Source organism: Orcinus orca, chromosome 9 (assembly GCF_937001465.1).
Source record: "Orcinus orca chromosome 9, mOrcOrc1.1, whole genome shotgun sequence".
Taxonomy (NCBI): Eukaryota; Metazoa; Chordata; class Mammalia; order Artiodactyla; family Delphinidae; genus Orcinus; species Orcinus orca.
Window position 1 is genome coordinate 88,331,943 of NC_064567.1, and position 16,927 is coordinate 88,348,869.

Consider the following 16,927-nt stretch of genomic DNA (forward strand, 5'->3'; position numbering starts at 1 on the left):
CATTAAGGGGCTTTCTCTTGGCCTTTCCATTAGGGAAGGACTTTTGCATAAAGTGAAATGTGCTTTGTCTCCACCAGGGCAGACAAAGGATGAAATTAAAAGAGCAATAACCTTGCTACCAGCTGGGCTACCAGGAGGGCAGCAGGGGAAGCAATTCTCTCTCCACCTCCATCTTGCTCATGGCTCTGAGAAGTGGCATCACCTTGCAGTCTTCCTGAGAGTAGAGTGATCAGCAGATGACTGTCAGTCCCACTGGATGGAAGTTTTCAGGTCCCCTGAGCAGCCCCCTATTTCCTGGCGAGGGAAGGATCTGAGGCCCTCGCCTGGGCCAGATAATGCCAGTGAAAATCAAGGGATTCTGCTCATCGCCTTCCACCCACCCACCCACACCCCTACTATTCACTGCCCCCCAGGCATCTGCCTAACTCAGGAGTCTCCGCTGGAAGTCTTTACAAAACGCTTTATACTCCAGGTCCTCGTGAGAATGCTTGAAAAGGGAACAAGCAGTGCTATTTGAAAATTCCCACTCCAAATACACCACCACTGATGATGGTTCATACGTCGGGAGAGATACTTCCTCAAATAGAAGGGCATCATTGTTCTTAAGATTAGCGACGCCTGAATCAAAGAACAGGACCCAGGCTGATCACGGAAAAAGACTGACAGAATACAGGAAGATCTGCAGCTTCCTCAGTAAAGGATTGCATCCTTTACATATCTATAGCATGTTGCATTTATACATGTGGCTCTTCTTAAAAACAAATATTTGTCTATAACCCACCTAGCTCACCCTCATGATAATAACACACACAAGCAGAGCCCAGTTGAGTTAAGGGCTTGCAGTAGGTTTTTTTATGGTAGCTGTTTTTTTCCTCCTAGGCGCCCTTCCCTCCCACTCCCGTCCCCCACCTCCCACCTCTGAGCTGCTTTGGGGTGGAATGGGGGAAAAGAGAGGAATTGAGGCTTTTATAAAACATTCAGCTTACACTGAAAAATAATAGGACCGTGGCGTCATCTTTATAACTTGCCCTGGCCCAGTAGAGAGATGCTGCCTGTCTGGGCCCTCTGGGTGGGCTTGGGGGCATGTTCTCAGTGGCTGGTAGGGTCATTGGCACTCCCTGGACTTGGGAGGAATAGAGGTCCTGCTTCCCCCTGGAAACTTGGCCCCTGGAAATTGACTGCTCTCTTCCTACGAGCTGGGAGGCTGAATTCTTGTCGCTTGATTCCACTGCAGGCCCGAAAGCAACCGAGGGCTGCAAATCAGCACAGGTTGGATCATTATTCGCCCGTGACTCCAGCTGTAGCGGCGGGGGCGGGTGCCGGCCCGGAGGTGGCGTGCCCTCCCCAGGGAGCCTGACATTTCAGGAAACTGGGCCAGCTCCCTCGCAGCCTTTTTTCTCTCCGCACCGGTGGCACAATAAAGGATGAATTGGGCAGGAAGCCTGCTCATCGTTCTCCACCCCGAAGCTCTGTGTCCGTGAGCAAAACATTGCCGCCAAGGGGCTGCAAAGAGAGAAACCTGGGGTGACGGTAAAGGAATATTCCCTGCGGGGACGCTCGAAAGCTTGTCTGACAAGCATTTGTTCACAGAATTGATCTGATTACTCAGGACTTTTCTTAGCCAGTATTGGAGCAGAGAGGGGCTGCCGTTGCTTTTCATCCTATTTAATTTCTGTTTTCCAAGAACGAATATCAAGGGAGCAGCTTTGATTAAACAAGCCTTTAAAAAGGGAAGAGAATGCCAGGTTTTACAGAAAGCTTTGCTGAGTCGCTGGCAAATGGCCACATGACATAATATTTTTAGTCTATGGATATTATCTCCTTTCTAAGTACCAAACTGCTACTCCCATTAACAGAAGCTCGTAGGTTCAGGGATAAAGGAAATTATCCTGGCTCTAAAAGAAAAAAAAAAAATCGGGATTCCAGGAAATCAGCCTCTTAATAAAAATTTAAAAGAAATTCCCCGTGTTCTAATCCTACAGCTCTCTCCCCTTTCTGTCTGCTGCTGTTGCTTTTTTCTTGCTTGCTGAGACTGGAGGACGATTTCATACCCAAGTCCAGCATTACCAAATTGAAACAGACTTTTTATAAAGGTTGGCAACGTTTTTGTTGTTGCCTTTTTAAGATCCTTTAAGGTGGGAATGGGGGTCTCAGATGGGAAATACGCGAGAAGAAAGCCCCAATATTGAACATTTAACAAATATTTATTGAGCACCTAGTATGTGTTAGGCATAGGGATAGAGCAGTGAATAAAATGAAGCCCCTTCCCTCATGGATCTCACATTCTAACTGGACAGTACTAGTTAACATACATGGACAGCTTACCTCTGCTAGGCACTGTTCTAGAACTTTACGTGATCTCCCCATGGGGCATGCCTTATTATTATTCCTCTTTGTTGCACAAGCTCTCATAAAATGGTAGAACCAGGATTCAGATTCAGCAGTCTGGCTCCAGCCTGGATCCAGAGCCACTTCACGACTCAACTGCCCCAATGTGTGACTCATGTTCCGGATGGGTCTAAGAGGCTGCCTTCTCTGTTGCCCTAATATCCTACATTTATCCCTTGTGGAGCACCTGTCCCACATCTTCTCTGTATGTTCCTTCGATTGACCATCATCTTTGGCAGAGCAGGGCTGTCTGTCACCTCCATATCCCAAGACCTTGCACTGTTTGGGAAACAACCAGCTCCGGGGACCTATCTCCTAGAGCATTTTAAAACACATGTGGAAAGGCATCCCGATTCAGGTGCATATAGTAAATGCCTTGCCGGGGTCTCTGAACTCTGCCATTCCAGCACATCCAGCTTGAGCCTCTGATATGTGGATATGTGAGGATTCTCTGCAGGAAAGGCTCTGCTCACAGAGCCAGGACAGCTCCACGCGCTGCCAGCTGCAGGCCCGGGCAGTGAGCTGGAGAGTTGGTGGGGGGCTTGGGATTTAAACATCACACCTCTGAGTGCTGTCAAGGTGCTTATACAATTTGGAGGGCGGGGTAGCTGGGAGAAGGGCACTTCTTGGCATTGCCCAAATATTTCCTCTTAAAAATGGGTTGGAAGCACCTAAGTAACCAGCAAGAAAGACTTAGTAAAATAAGCCCTTACAGTAGAAGGCCATATCGTCATTAACCAACCAGTCTATAAAATGAGACAAGAATATGGACCAATGCTCAAGCTACAAATAAAAAGAACAAAATATTATAATTGTGGTTAGAACATCATCTCAATTTTTTGGAGGGCGTATGTTTGCATAGAAAAGAACAGAAGACTTCATGAAAATGATGAGATTTTACAGGTGATTAATATTTTCTTTTTTAGACTTTTCGGTCCCAGTTTTTTGGTTAAAAATATGTTTATTACAATTAGAAAAATGTTATTAAATAATAAACGGACAGTAAACACATTAAAAAATCGTTTAAAAATCTTACATTGGCCCCAAAGGAGAGCTTTCATCTATTTTCTGTGCGTTCTCTCTCCTCTACGGGGAGCTCAGCTGCGATCACTACACAGCAAATCACTGGGTTGGAAAGCTCGGCTGATGTTTCCTTTGATTCTAGACTTCAGGGGCTGTGGCTCTGGTTGCATAACCTCCACTTATGATCTGATCCAGAGATCATCCCTCACCCTAGTGGGAAATAATGAAACCTTCTGCCCTTAAAGCCCTTTGGAACAGATGGCTATAAATACGTAAGCCTCACGTGTTGCCGCGCAGCCCTTCACGTTTTCCAGTGTGCCTTCCGATTTAATCCTTACCATAATGCGGACGAGCTGTTGGTGGTCTCAGCCCTAAGTTACAGGCAAGGAAGGGACTTGTCCCAGGTCCTGAGGTGAGAACCAGAGCTTGGACTCAGCTCTTCTGATCCAGGGCCTTCCCCTGCTTCTTGACTCCACGATGGGAGCAAGGAAGCAATTCTGACAAGCACCCGTGGACGGACAGGGGTGGGCCTCCTATGGGCTGGCCCTCAGTGGGATGTGCAAAGAAGCCTGTGTCCTTATCAGACCAACTGGTGCTGGGCAAGGGGTCCTCAAGAGAGCTGGGCTGAGCACTGGGAACCAAGGAGGACAGACCCTCAACTCCCCAGGATGTGCAAAGGCTTGACCAGAGGCCATAGATAGCCCTGAGATGGGATGTTAAAAAACGCGTCTACATCCCAAACCAGCTTCCAACTTGGACTCTAGTACCTGCTAAGGTTCATTCTCTCTAACACTTGTCTCTTTCCTTTTCCCTGCCATCATTGTAATGAATGATGCTTTGTGAACATTTTCACACTGCACCGTATCCTGAGTTCTTTTAAGGAAAGAGACCAGATAGTATTTGCTTTAGTACTGTCCTATTTCCTAATGCATGGGAGCTGTGTTGAAAGAGTGTTGGTTAAAGCCAAGACACCAAATCAAAGCCAGAAGTTGTCCTGGGAAGCAGAAGTGAGAATACAGTGATGGGGATAAGTATGCTGGACTCAGAAGCAGGGAGCTGTTTATGTGTGTTTTCTGTAATTGAAGCAGGATCCAGTGACCAGCTTCTCAGGGTGTAGCCGATCAGGGTCAGAGGCTCAGACCAACTGATCCAGAGCCTTCTTGAATCAAGAACCATTAAGCCTGAGAACTGCCCATTTGGGCCTCATCCTGATACATCAAAAATGTTGCGTGAGGGTTTCCCTGGTAGCGCAGTGGTTGAGAATCTGCCTGCCAATGCAGGGGACGCGGGTTCGAGCCCTGGTCTGGGAAGATCCCACATGCCGCGGAGCAACTAGGCCCGTGAGCCACAACTACTGAGCCTGTGTGTCTGGAGCTTGTGCTCCACAATAAGAGAGGCTGTGACAGTGAGAGGCCCGCGCACCGCGATGAAGAGTGGCCCCCGCTCGCCGCAACTAGAGAAAGCCCACACACAGAAACGTAGACCCAACACAGCCAAGAATAAATAAATAAATAAATAAATAGCGTGCCCTTTAAAAAAAAAAAAAAGTTGCACGGGCCAAGAATATAAAATGGGAAGTGAACAAACTCATCTCTTGGGGAAAGCTACATAGGTGTGCTTAGTAATATTTTTTTTCCTTGTGTTTTAGTATTTCCTGATTTCCCCTTCAAAGAGTTTCAGAATGTCTGCTAATGGGACCCTCTTCTCCACAACAGAATTTGACTTTGAAGCAGGACACAGCAGGTAGCCTTTGCCAATGACTTTGCTTGAAGTACCTTTTATCTGAGTGTCCAAGGAACAGGCCTAGTGCAGACTGAGGGCAGCTGCGGAGGCCCTGAGTGGTCTGTTGCCTTACTGCTAGGTTCAGAGGGTAGTGAGCTCCAAAGAGGGATCAGGAGTAAGGCCATTATCTGAAGGCCTCCTTCCCACCCAAAATCTACATCTCTGGATCACAAGAGCGAAGGTGTGGGAGGGGGCCCCTGAAGCATCCGGAGGACTGCCTCAGATGCCCTTCTGTCTCTGGAGAGGCAGCTGTCAGAGCTGTTCGCCGACATCAGAGCAGAATGGTGGAGGTGAGCAGGCCTCTGGGGAAAGAGATGAGGAGTAGCCAGCGTTTGAGGGTGAAAACACACAGGCCTTGGGGTCCACACAGGTTTGGCTCTGGGATCTGCAGCAGGTGTGAGAAGCAGGGCTAGTTATCTAATCCATGGCAGCCTCAGTTTCCTTACGTGGGTGGATGAGGCACTTTGCCAAGATAATGGGAGCGAGGATGGAGAAAGGGTGTGCAACGTGGCGGGCGGGAGATGGCAGCCGTCAGTAATAACTATAGGATGAGAAATGGAGGGGTGGGGTTTTAGAGATGAGGAAAGAAGGGTAGACCTAGCAGATCTGACTCTGCAGGGGGATATGGAGGGGGGTGGCCAGAAAGCGGAAGGACACTTTCCTCCCTCCCTCCCCCCACCCCATTTGCAGTCATGTCAGCAAAGCTTGACTCCCTGACTTGGGCTGTTTCCTGACAGGTACCATCTCATCGTGGAAGTGAGAGATAGCGAAGGGCTCAGAACCTCCATGGAGCTGCAGGTGAACATCGTGAATATCAATGATGAGATCCCTCGCTTTACCAGGTAGGCCTGAGGGCTTGGGAGGGGGTCTCCGTGGGCCAGGGGGTACCATGTCTCTTAAGTGGCTGAGCTGCCTCAGACACACTTCATGCAAGGCAGAGGGCTGCCCTTTGCTCTGGCCTGGAGGAGAGGTAAGAGGCTCATTTACCTGGACCTCCAGACTTAACATCTTCCACCTCTGTTCCCCCCGTCTCCACACCCCACAGACGTGTGCACCATGGGATTCTGGGTATGGTGGGGAAGGGGTGGAGGCCAGACACCACGCCCCTGGTGCAAGGCTTGCCACTGGGCACATGCAGAAGGCAGAAGGCGGGTACTCGTAGGATAGGAGGCTCACCGCTAATAACGGCAGAATCCTAGAGCACGTCATCAGTCCAGGCTCCATAAAGCCCACTGTCAGGAGGTCATCCTCTCCGACTGAGGAAAGGGCTGTCTCGATGGTGCCTAAGGGGCCTGCCCACTGCTGGGTGCTCTAAGTTTCCTCCTGTTGTGGTGGATTCAGAAAGGAGATCTGCCTTGTCTGGCAGCTCCTCCATCCAACAGACGTGAGGAAGGTAAGTGAATCTGGTAGAGGCAGCCTGTGGGAATGCGCCCGGCACCAGCCCAGGCACAAAGGCGAGACCAGAGCCTGTCACAGACAAGGATTTAGGAGGGGCAGATGGGATTCTGAGCTGGCATGTGACCCTGCAAACAGCCTGGTTACTGGTTACAAGACTCCACCCCCCACCGTACCCCACAGTTGCTGAGCCAGGCTCAGGAACCAGCCACAAGAAAACTGGCAAACTCCCCTGCCTGGGTTCACTGTATTCATGGAATACATTCAGCTCGGGAGACTCCACCAACCAAAAGCCACTGGGCCCCAGACCTATGTAGAATGCTTGCAAAAGTATTCCGAGATTGAGGTATTAAAGCAACTCCACTCACAGGCTAACCAAGTGCCTTTTGGCAAAACACACCACAATTGTGAAACTTCTGGCCGTTATCACAGTCTACAGCCCAGTTGCTGAGTGTCAACATGGAGGGAGCAGCAGCAGAGGCACTCCCACAAAATGCTTGTTGCCGGGTTAAGCTCAGCAGGACGGTGCAGTGCATTTCTGCTGACGGGCTCTTCCAGGAACACAGTACAGGCAGTTTATAAATAATTGTGACATCCCAGCCTGGATTCGGACTCAAGTATTGGCCAACACAGCAATGCGGATTCATCAGTGATCCCCCAGAGGAAGGCGATGGCGGTGGGGCTAGAGCTGACACGTTCTGCGATGCCCTCTCCACACCCCCAGTCTGTGAGGTGGGAAAGCAGACTAATGGGCCTGCAAAGGGGAAAATAATCAGTTCGCCCAAGGGGCAGAACGTGTAGGCCATCTGGTTTGGACTACATCTTCCAAAATAAAGCAATTGGCCTCAGCAGAAAGAGAACATGACCCTGGCTGTTTGTTGGGGTCCCCCAGAGATTGCTCTGGAACTCTGGTTCTCATTTTTGGTTTGAGAGATGAACCTGTTAGGCTCCATCCCAGACAAGGAAGCATGACCTCTGTGACTGTCTAACCATTTTTTAAAAAAACAGTCGACTTAATTTCAAACAGTGTTCCCTGGATGTTGGTAAGGATGGGTCTGGGAGAGCCTGTGATCTAGAAGGATGTGAGGCAGGATTTGGGGCAGGATGGCTGCCCTACTTTGCCAGGGCTGCTCAATTAGAGCCAAGCTAGTCCCTCAGCCATCCTCACTTTCAACAAGTTTGCTCAGTTTCAAACTAGGTACTAACTTTGAGCGTTTCCTGGTTCCCTTGAACCATCATCCTTCTTTTCTCCCAAATCAGTGCTAGGACTAACCATAAGTTATTTAATTTAGGATGAACAAAATTAAATCCTCAAATGGACTCAAGTAGACTGAGTTTGAGTGTGAAGTTAGAAATGCAAAATGTGGAAACAACTCTTCTATCTCTACTATTTGTTAAGGTCCTGCAATGAAATACAACCAAAGCAAGTACTATTTCTGCTGTTGAAAATGCCTCACCATTTTTCTCCCGGGTGGTGACAAATGCTGAACGTTTCATGTTCTCGTGATGTGCACTCCAGGATGCTGCCATTATGAAAGTCGGGCAGTTTATTATAAGAGTACCCGACTTACATTCACCCTCTACCTCGCAAACAGTGCTCGCTATTCTTGCAAAGAACTTTGTTTTAGAGTCAGGCAGGTGGGTCTTTCTCCCCTTCTACCCATTTCTTTTGCATTCATTCACAGTCCTTTTCAACCTGGCGCGAGGCAGTGTAGACACACTTTATGGACTTACAGAAGCCATCCCAGGTCATCCTGGATTCACACCCTTTCCCCTGAGTGTGGCCCTGGGTCCAGGCTCTGGTGAGCCAGTGTCACGGGGAGAAGAGTATGGGAATTAGTGATATCAGAGCTTTCCCCTGTCGGGGGGGCTGCAGGGGTCCTGGCTTCACCGCATTTGAACAGATTTCTACTGTGGTTTAAGGATAACACTTCTAAGTTAAGTGATATTTTATACATGCTTGGGTCTTGGATCCCCAAACCAAATAAACCACAGATTTTATCTCCTGCCAGGCTCAATATCAAGTCAGCCAAGGACAGGATATTGTACCCGGGGAGTTGTGTCTTCACCAACAGCCTGATCAGTCCTCTTCACGAGGACCTGATTTCCCGGAGCGCCCAGCGTGGACTGGAGGAGCCCGCAGATGAGGGTCCTAAACAGCTGCACTCCTGACATTTGCAGCGGGATACTTCCTGCGGTGGGGCTGTCCTGGGCATCGTAGGCTGTTTAGCAGCATCCCTGGCCTCGACTCACTACACGCCGATAGCAGCCTGCTCCTCTAGTTGTGACAAACAACATAATCATCTGCAGCTGAGAACCACTGTCTTCGAAGGGAAGAAGGAGGGTGGGAAGGAGGGGATTTCTCTCCCAAGGTGTCCTCTGTCTGTCCTATGAGAGGCTGGGAGCCTCTGGCTGTCACCTCTGGTGACTCCTCATAATAGTCCTTCTCAAACTTTAAAGTGCTACCCCGCCCCTGACCCCGCACATCTGGTGAAACTCTGGCTCCTGATTCAGTGGTCTGGAGTGGCCGGAGGACCCAGCATGCTCAGGAAGGCAGTTAGGAAGGCGGGGACCACCCCTGGGGTAGCAAAGGCGAGGCTGTGAAGGTCGCACGGTGTCTTAGTGATCTCTGTTGGAAATTAACGGAAGCCCCTCAATGCAGCCAAAGGAAAAAATCCAATACGTGAGAAACAGGGTCTCTCACACAGTGGAATAAGGGCTTAGTCCAGCCTGGGGAGCCAGGGCCGTCCCCCTCTCTCCTCTGGCTCTGCTTTTGGTTCCTGCCACCCCGCCTCCTCGGCTGCCTCCCACTTTGTCCAACCCTGGACACTGGTGGGCAGCACGGATTCCCTGACAACGGTGTGTGTCAGGTAAGTAAATGGACAAACGGCAGCTTCTGTGGGACCCCTGGTAGTGAGAGGTCCAGAGCACTGAGGTGGCTTCTTGGCCTGAACAAGATTACTGTCCCCCATCAATGGAGTGAGCCTACAGGAGGTCACTCCAGGAGTGAGGGCCGGCCCAGGATCCCAAGAGCAGCCTGGCTGGGCAGGCCCTGGTTCCAGCTGTTCTCTGCCTGCCTCTGACTCCTCTGGAGGTCCTGGCCCCTTTCTCCTCCCTCTGGCCCTACAGATGATGGGACAGAACCGCAGAGACCTTCTGAGCTCATGAAATGAACGCAATCCTTTAGATCCGAGGTAGAGTATTCATTCCCCTCTTAAAGACAATCCCACATGGGAAAACCCAAATTTAGGAAACTGGTAAATTAAAGATGACTATTTGTCCCACTGAAGTGATTTTCCCTCCACAAAAGGACTTCCTGCAGAGTTATTTTAAACAATAAGCTTCCTTTGGTACATTCAAAATTATTCAATTTACGCAGGTTGTGCAGTTAAAACCTCAAACATATCTGTCTGGTTTCGGGCCTTTTCCAAGGCAGCAGAGGTCTGAGGAAGGTGCATAAGTTAGCAGTTTGGGCTTACTTTGTAAGAAGTCATCCTTGGAGGGCAGTGCGCTGACCTTAGCTTCTGCCAGTGGGGCTCATTTCTCCCTTCAGAGAGCTGACCTCACGGTTAACGCAACTTGGAAAGGCATACACGTTCTGTGTGTAAATTCTGCCTCCTCAGAACAAAAAAATAAGCGGGGGGAGGAAATAAAAAGTGAGCAGAGGCCCTGGGATAGAGAAGGTTCACAATGTAATCAGCTTCTGGGGGCAGCCATGGTGTGGGCATCAGGAAGTTATAGTTTTGGATATTGTGTCCAGAGGGATTTTTAAAAGAATTCAGGAAAATTCTGCACACGAACTGGGAGAAGAGAAGACAGCTGGACAGGCCGACTATCCTTCTTTTAAAAGATGTTAATGCCAAGGCTGACCTGAAATGGCATCAGGCCTGCGTGGAGTCAGGGACCATGGCTGGTATAAATCGTTGCCATCGCAGCATGGCAACTTCTTTGCATCCACAGGGATGTGATCTGTGGCAACACAAAAGCCAGTCACCCCTCCTTTCAGCTGCTGAGCTCTCCCTCCCCAACACATTGATGCAACTCCAACAGCTCAGCGCTATATTTAGCACGAACTAAAATACCCACCTCCCAGACTCCACCCTCCTGTGCCCCTGAAATGAGCTGTGTCTGCTGTATTTCTGTTCCAGCCCAACGCACGTGTACACGATTCCCGAGGAGCTGGGTCCAGGAGCAATTGTGGCCAATATCACAGCTGAGGACCCTGATGATAAAGGTTTTACCAGCTTCCTCTTCTACAGCATCACTACTGTCAACAGCTATTTCATGATCAATCAGTGTAAGTCACACACACACACACACACACACACACACACACACATACACACACATCCTTATGTGCATCCTTTAATTCAGCCATTTGGATTGTTTTACAAATATTTTCTCCGTCTTCTGGTCTGGGGCATGCCTTTCCGTCTAGACTATCATAAGTTATCGGGGTAACAGGTGTATTTTTTCTTTTGGCCGCACCTCGTGTCTTTGGAGATCTTAGTTCCCTGACCAGGGATTGAACCCAGGCCCCGGCAGTGAAAGCATGGAGTCCTAACCACTGGACCACCAGGGAATTCCCTGTAATAGGTGCATTAAAAGCAGCTGGCATAAGGTTTGGGGACATTGAACAGGGCCCTGTGTCGACAGCTGTATCATCAGCTGCATCACCACTCCACCTTTGAGGCAGGTGGCCATCTAAGGATGGATGAGTTCACTATCCTGAGGGTACCTTGAAGTCTCCTGAACAGAGGATTCAGACCAGCACTGTCCAGAAGAAATACAGTGGAAGCCACACATGTAATTTTAAAGTGGCCACAAAAAGTAGAAACAGGTGAAATTAATCTTAATAAGGCATTTTATTTAGCCCAATATATCCAAAATATTATCACTTTAACTTGTAATCAAGATTTTAAAGTTACTCATGAGATATTAATTCTTTGAAATCCGTTGTGTGTTATACTTACCGCATCTCAATCTGGCCTAGCCACATTTCAAGTGCTAAAGAGCCACACGTGGCTAGTGGTTACCATATTGGATTGCGTCAATCTATTGATACATCCATCTGCTGGATTCCTCGGAGATTTTCCCATCTAAGTATCTTGGTGCAGAGAAGGAGAGTTTCTCCCTCTTAATGACCATCTTTTAGTCCATACCAGGCAGGATGCTGCGTGATCCACATGCGTTCTATCTTAAGTACCCAGCAGAGCAACCCAATGAACTACCATAATCCACATTTTACAGATGAGGAAACTGAGGCTTGGAGAGAAACTCGGACAGGTTAAGTGACTCATCCAAGGTCTCACAGCTTGTAGGTTGTGAAGCAGCGATACAAATCAAAGCTGCCCGACTCCAAAGGCTGCGCTCTTCCCTACTCCTAGACTATACCACCTCATAAATCCCTGTCACATCACCCAAAAGGACTTCACTTTACATAATGATTTTGTGGAGGCCAGCACTGGACAATCCCAAAAAGACAATGTGTTACTCGTCCCATAGGCTTTAGGGCAAAGTTTACCTGTGCCCAGGAGAGGCGGGCAAAGGCGGTGCTGTCTGTCACTGAGGACCTCACTCCAGTGATCATGGCAGGATGGACAACTGTGGTTTAGAATTCTGTTCATTCGAGTATTGCAAATTGAACTTTTAACAAATACAGTGGGGTTTTTTGTAGTATATTCATTAAGACTCTTTGGTTGCAAGTAACAGAAACTAAGGCCAGCCAAACCAAGCAAGAGAAAAAAAAAGTAGGGGACACCTATCACCAGGATACTGCATATCTCATGAGAAAGAGTAAACAGTCAGGGCACAGGAAGGATGGGAAGCAGTGCTGCTCCAGTGACCTCAGCAGCTAGAGTTCTGGCATCTTATCTGTAGCTCCACTAGGAACCTGACTTGTGTCTCCCAGTTACAAATTCTCCAGAAAGAGAACTCAGGGGTTGGAGTCAGCTGTCTATCAGTCCAATGAATGACAGGCAAGGACAGCTGCCAGGGGGCCTAACCCTGAGGCATGAGGTGCAAAATTCTAGAAGGATCAGGCCAGACACCCCAGTCAATGTCCAAGACAGGAACTTACATGAGGTTTTTTTTTTAATGTACTTGTATAAAGAATATTCTCTTTGTAAGCCAGTCCTCACATCAGAATGTTCTTTTCAAATGTACTCCAAGTCTCCACCTACCTTTGACTCTTCATTTCTCTCCAAAGAGCCATATTCTGACCTTTGCTTTCTAACAGTGACTGGGACCATCCAAGTGGCGCGCAGGATAGACCGAGATGCAGGTGAATTAAGACAAAATCCCGCCATATCTCTGGAGGTTCTGGTGAAGGATAGACCCTCTGGGGGTCAGGAGAATCGCAAGCAGATAACCTTCATTGTGGAAGACATTAATGACAACCCCTCGACATGTACCAAGTTCACCTTCAGGTATTTGCCTTCTGAGACACATGTGGGCATGTCACCTCTTTGGGGGTGCTTGGTTTTTCTGGTATAGTCTGGCAGGGACTGAAGGATTGTGGGCACCTGCGACACAGCTCAATAATATAAGTAGATTTGAACTGTCCCTTTAGGTGAGAGATCTTCCTTCCTCATCCTTTTTCTTCCCTCTCTTCCATTTTCTTTCCTCTTTGTAATCTCCCTTCTCCACTTTCTTACTCTGTTAAAAAATATTTTTATTTTGCTCTCTTCCAAGAAGAAGATATAACAATTATAAATATATATGCACCCAACATAGGAGCACCTCAATACATAAGGCAACTGCTAACAGCTATAAAAGAGGAAATCAACAGTAATACAATAATAGTGGGGGACTTTAACACCTCACTTACACCAATGAACAGATCATCCAAAATGAAAATAAATAAGGAACAGAAGCTTTAAATTACAAAATAGACCAGATAGATTTAATTGATACTTATAGGACATTCCATCCCAAAACAGAAGATTACACATTCTTCTCAAGTACGCACTGAACATTCTCCAGGATAGATCACATCTTGGGTCACAAAGCAAGCCACAGTAAATTTAAGAAAACTGAAATCATATCAAGCATCTTTTCTGACCACAACGCTATGAGATTAGAAATGAATTACAGGGAAAAACATGTAAAAAACACAAACACACGGAGGCTAAACAATATGTTACTAAATAACCAAGAGATCACTGAAGAAATCAAAGAGGAAATCAAAAAATACCTAGAGACAAATGACAATGAAAACATGACGATCCAAAACCTATGGGATGCAGCAAAAGCAGTTCTAAGGGGGAAGTTTATAGCTATACAAGCCTTCCTCAAGAAACAAGAAAAATCTCAAGTAAACAATCTAAACTTACACCTAAAGGAACTAGAGAAAGAAGAACAAACAAAACCCAAAGTTAGCAGAAGGAAAGAAATCATAAAGAGCAGAGCAGAAATAAATGAAATAAAAACAAAGATCAATAAAACTAAAAGCTGGTTCTTTGAGAAGATAAACAAAATTAATAAACTATTAGCCAGACTCATCAAGAAAAAGAGGGAGAGGACTCAAATCAATAAAATTAGATATGAAAAAGGAGAAGTTACAACAGACACCACAGAACTATAAAGCATCCTGAGAGACTACTACAAGCAACTCTATGCCAAAAAAATGGACAACCTGGAGGAAATGGACAAATTCCTAGAAAGGTATAACCTTCCAAGACTGAACAAGGAAGAAATAGAAAATATGAACAAACCAATCACAAGTAATGAAATTGAAACTGTGATTAAAAATCTTCCAGCAAACAAAAGTCCAGGACCAGATGGCTTCACAGGTGAATTCTATCAAACATTTAGAGAAGCACTAACACCCATCCTTCTCAAAATCTTCCAAAAAATTGCAGAGGAAGGAACACTCCCAAACTCATTCTATGAGGCCACCATCACCGTGATACCAAAACCAGATAAAGATACTACAAAAAAAGAAAATTACAGACCAGTATCACTGATGAATATAGATGCAAAAATCCTCAACAAAATACTAGCAAACAGAATCCAACAGCACATTAAAAGGATCATACACCATGATCAAGTGGGATTTATCCCAGGGATGCAAGGATTCTTCAATATACGTAAATCAATCAATGTGATAAACCATATTAACAAATTGAAGAATAAAAACCATATGATCATCTCAATAGATGCAGAAGAAGCTTCTGACAAAATTCAACACCCATTTATGATAAAAACTCTCCAGAAAGTGGGCATAGAGGGAACCTACCTCAACATAATAAAGGCCATATACGACAAACCCACAGCCAACATCATTCTCAATGGTGAAAAACTGAAAGCATTTGCTCTAAGATCAGGAAAAAGACAAGGATGTCCACTCTCACCACTATTATTCAGCCTAGTTTTAGAAGTCCTAGCCATGGCAATCAGAGAAGAAAAAGAAATAAAAGGAATACAAATTGGAAAAGAAGAAGTAAAACAGTCACTGTTTGCAGATGACATGATACTATACATAGAGAATCCTAAACATGCCACCAGAAAACTGCTAGAGCTAATCAATGAATTCGGTAAAGTAGCAGGATACAAAATTAATGCACAGAAATCTCTTGCATTCCTATACACTAATAATGAAAAATCTGAAAGAGAAATTAAGGAAACACTCCAATTTACCACTGCAACAAAAAGAATAAAATACCTAGGAATAAACCTACCTAGGGAGACAAAAGACCTGTATGCAGAAAACTATAAGACACTGATGAAAGAAATTAAAGATGATACAAACAGATGGAGAGATATACCATGTTCTTGGATTGGAAGAATCAATATTGTGAAAATGACTATACTACCCAAAGCAATCTACAGATTCAATGCAATCCCTATCAAATTACCAATGGCATTTTTTATGGAACTAGAACAAAAAATCTTAAAATTTGTATGGAGACACACAGACCCCGAATAGCCAAAGCAGTCTTGAGAGAAAAAAATGGAGCTGGAGGAATCAGACTCCCTGACTTCAGACTATACTACAAAGCTACAGTAATCAAGACAATATGGTACTAGCACAAAAACAGAAACACAGATCAATGGAACAAGATAGAAAGCCCAGAGATAAACCCATGCACCTATGGTCAACTAATCTATGACAAAGGAGGCAAGGGTATACAATGGAGAAAAGACAGTCTCTTCAATAAGTGGTGCTGGGAAAACTGGACAGCTACATGTAAAAGAATGAAATTAGAACACTCCCTAACACCACACACAAAAATATAAACTCAAAATGAATTAGAGATCTAAATTTAAGACCGGACACTATAAAACTCTTAGAGGAAAACATAGGAAGAACACTCTTTGACATAAATCACAGCAAGATCTTTTTTGATCCACCTCCTAGAGTAATGGAAATAAAAACAAAAATAAACAAATGGGACCTAATGAAACTTAAAAGCTTTTGCACAGCATGGAAACTATAAACAAGACATAAAGACAACCCTCAGAATGGGAGAAAATATTTGCAAATGAATCAACGGACAAAGGATTAATCTCCAAAATATATAAATAGCTCATGCAGCTCAATATTAAAGAAACAAACAACCCAATCCAAAAATGGGCAGAAGACCTAAATAGACATTTCTCCAAAGAAGACATACAGATGGCCAAGAAGCACATGAAAAGCTGCTCAACATCACTAATCATTAGAGAAATGCAAATCAAAACTACAATGAGGTATCACCTCGCACCAGTTAGAATGGGCATCATCAGAAAATCTACAAACAACAAATGCTGGAGAGGGTGTGGAGAAAAGGGAACCCTCTTGCACTGTTGGTGGGAATGTAAATTGATACAGCCACTATGGAGAACAGTATGGAGGTGCCTTAGAAAACTAAATATAGAATTACCATATGATCCAGCAATCCCACTACTGGGTATATACCCAGAGAAAACCATAATTCAAAGAGACACATGCACCCCAAAGTTCATTGCAGCACTATTTACAATAACCAGGTTATGGTAGCAACCTAAATGCCCATCGACAGACGAATGGATAAAGAAGATGTGGTACATATATACAATGGAATATTCCTCAGCCATAAAAAGGAATGAAATTGGGTCATTTGTTGAGACGTGGATGGATCTCGAGTCTGTTATACAGAGTGAAGTAGTCAGAAAGAGAAAAACAAATATCATATATTAATGCATATATGTGGAACCTAGAAAAATGGTACAGATGAACCAGTTTGCAGGGCAGAAATTGAGACACACATGTAGAGAACAATGGAATGGACACCAAGGGGGGAAAGTGGCTGGGGGGTGGTGGTGGTGGTGTGATGAGTTGGGCGATTGGGATTGACATGTATACACTGATGTGTAT

At 45.9% G+C, this 16,927-nt stretch overlaps 1 protein-coding gene across 1 annotated transcript in view; it reads left to right on the plus strand.

Moving 5' to 3' along the window:
- The window catches only part of CDHR3 (cadherin related family member 3), a 60,485-nt gene that overhangs the window by 17,200 nt on the left and 26,358 nt on the right, over positions 1 to 16,927 (plus strand). Inside the window, exons 4-7 of the mRNA XM_049714697.1 lie at positions 5,060 to 5,154; positions 5,931 to 6,035; positions 10,737 to 10,885; positions 12,827 to 13,016. Of these exons, the coding sequence (XP_049570654.1) occupies positions 5,060 to 5,154; positions 5,931 to 6,035; positions 10,737 to 10,885; positions 12,827 to 13,016 (539 nt within the window). The remainder of the gene's footprint in view (positions 1 to 5,059; positions 5,155 to 5,930; positions 6,036 to 10,736; positions 10,886 to 12,826; positions 13,017 to 16,927) is intronic.